Source organism: Chrysochloris asiatica, unplaced genomic scaffold, assembly GCF_000296735.1.
Source record: "Chrysochloris asiatica unplaced genomic scaffold, ChrAsi1.0 scaffold00260, whole genome shotgun sequence".
NCBI classification, from domain to species: Eukaryota; Metazoa; Chordata; class Mammalia; order Afrosoricida; family Chrysochloridae; genus Chrysochloris; species Chrysochloris asiatica.
The window spans coordinates 1,530,233-1,533,072 of record NW_006408778.1 but is presented as its reverse complement, the minus strand read 5'-3'; the positions used below and the strand labels follow the sequence as shown (position 1 = coordinate 1,533,072).

Genomic DNA, 2,840 nt, shown 5'->3' with positions numbered 1-2,840 from the left:
TTTAAAAGTCAACTTGAAAAGACACAGTCATATATTATAGTGAAATGTGCATAGAAATGGAAGTAGAAAACCAAAGGGAATAATTATTATCAGCTGAGGGAACTGATAAAAATTTAAACTACAACTTAGGACATTGAAGGATTCCATAGTTTTTTTCAATAAATTAATATGCATTAGAAAGTTGAAGAGTGAATAAGGAAGACTGTAAAATAATTGGTGTATTGGAGTTATGGAGCTGGAGGAGAATATTGAAAGTACCATGGACTGCCAAATAACAAACAGATCTGTGTTGGAAGAAGTACAGCCAGAGTACTCTTTGGAATCCTAGAGAATCAAACTTCATATCTCATGCTTCATAATATCAGGAAGGAACAGTCACGGGAGAAGGATATCATGTTTGGCTAAGTGGAAGGTCAGAGAAAATGAGGAGGAACCCCAATGAGATGGATTGGTACAGTTATGGAAGTGATGGGCTCAGGTACAGAAACGATTGTGAGGTTTGTGTAGTACCAGGCAGTGTTTTATTCTGTTCTACATAGCATCACTATGAGTCAGTACCAACTCGATGGCACCTAACAATAACAAATACTATTGAATTCAAATACTGCTAAATTTGAATCACCAACCTTGTGGTTCAAACAGACCTTGCAGTCCAGTGTTTATCCTATAGTGTCACACTTGGAGTATCAAACAGGATCATGATAAATGGAGAAAATATTGAAGTCTTTAAAAACTTCACAATGATTGGATCTTACAATCAGCACTCATAGAAACAACAGTCAAGAAATCAAAGGATATATTTCATTGGGCAAGTCTGATACATAGACCTCTTTAAAGTGTTCAAGAGCAGATATATCAATTTGATGACTAATGTGCTCCTGAAACAAGTCATGTTGTTTTTAGTAGTCTCATATGCATGTGAAAGTTGGACAATGAATGAGGTACACCATTAATTGATACATTTGCATTAGAGTGTTATAGGGGCGTGTGGACTTCCAGAAAACAAACAAATCTGTATTGACAGAAACACATCAAGAATGCTCCTGAGAATCAGATGGCAAGATTGTATCCTTCATACTTCAGACATGTTATCAGGAGTGACAAGTCCCTGGAGAAACACATCATGCTTGGTAAAGTAGAAAGTCAGACTCCCACCAAAATGGATTAATACAGTGGCAACAACAATAGTTTCACATAGAAAAACAATTGTGCAGATGGTTCAGGCCCAGACAATGTTTTGTTCTGTTGTGTATAGCGTTACTATGAGTTAGAAATGATTCCATGGAACCTAACAACAACAATAATAAAGTACTACAGCCTGCAGTCTAATTATCCCTTTCATTTCTAAAGTCAATGCAGCTGCCTTCTCTTTCAGGGTTTCTGACACACTCAGGATGTGGTTATCACACTGTGTCTCTCGCACAGTAATACATGGCCATGTCCTCAGAGCTCAGACTGCTTAGATCCATGTAGGCTGTGTTTGTGGATGTTTCTCTGGTCATGGTGACTCTGCCCTGGAACTTCTGTGCATAGTTTGTTCCACCATTGCTTGGATTAATATACCCAATCCACTCAAACCCATGTCCAGGGCTCTGCCGCACCCAATGCATGGCATTGCTAGTGAAGGTGTATCCAGAAGCCTTGCAGGAGATCTTCACTGATGACCCAGGCTTCTTCAGTTCAGCTCCAGATTGCACAAGCTGGATCTGGGAGTGACTGCCTGCTGAGAGCAGATTGGGATGGATGAAATTTGCATTGGCTACCCAAAATGCCTTCCCCATCCCTAGGATTGAGAAAAATTTTACCTGTAGCTGCTGCAACCAACAATAGTGTTCTCCAGGTCCAGTCCATGTTTAGAAAGCTGTTTTCCCAGAACTTTCACAAAGGAGTGATGCTGTTGTTGGTTGGTGCTCTGGGACAGAGATATATAGTTATTTGACATAGTAGATACCCAAGAATTTACATATTCATGATGCAGTGAACTTCATGTATTTGCAAATTCATGAGACAGATTATTTAATACTTAGGTATGGGACCCATCTGAGGAACATATTTATTTTTAAATGATTTAAAAGACACAACAATGTAACAAACAAGAAATCCTAAAGATGCAAACATGGGTTTTGATTCTTCAAGTACTACTTGGGGATTTGGATTTTCTACGACATCACTAAAATCTGAGTGTGTGGAGCCCCTCCAATTGAAGAACATTGTGAAGGAGAACAACCATGTTTCATGTGTCATTACAATTTCTTAAATGAAAGATTGGAATAAATAAGCGTAAGAGGTATGAAATTAAGGTTTGTCTTTGGATATGACACTGAGTAGACACTACTGCGTCTTGATTAAGTTGTTATAGAGTGAAATGTGTTGTTCTGAGCTGTCATCAAGTCAGTTCCAACTCATAGTGATCCTATGTACAAGAGATAAAAACACTATTGGGTCCTGTGCAACTCCTCACATTCCTAAACTTTAGCCACTGTGTCAATTCATTTCAATGAGATTGAATTATGGCCTGCAGAAAATGGATATACACTAAGTCATTTATTTTAATCCAATATTTTTTTCTAGTGAATTCTATCAAACATTTAATGCAAAACAATGGCAATTCTATACAAACTATTCTAAAATAGATAAAACAACTGTTTTATGAGTTCAGCAAAATCTTGTTATCAAAACTTTGAAATAAATTTGTTGTTGTTGTTGTTAAGTGTTGTCAAGTTGTTCTGACCCACCCATAGCGACCCTGAACAGGGTTTTTGAGGCTGTAAATCTTTATAGGAGCAGAAATACTCATCTTTCTCCCACAGAGCAGCTGGTAGTTTTGAACTGCTGACCTT

The 2,840-nt window shown here is 37.8% G+C and overlaps 1 gene segment (V, D, J or C); it reads right to left on the bottom strand.

The window, feature by feature from the left end:
* Positions 1-1,403: 1,403 nt before the first annotated feature.
* Positions 1,404-1,851, bottom strand: LOC102834773. The segment is given in 2 exon segments: positions 1,404-1,720; positions 1,806-1,851. Coding segments are annotated over 2 exon segments (363 nt in total).
* Positions 1,852-2,840: the final 989 nt, after the last annotated feature.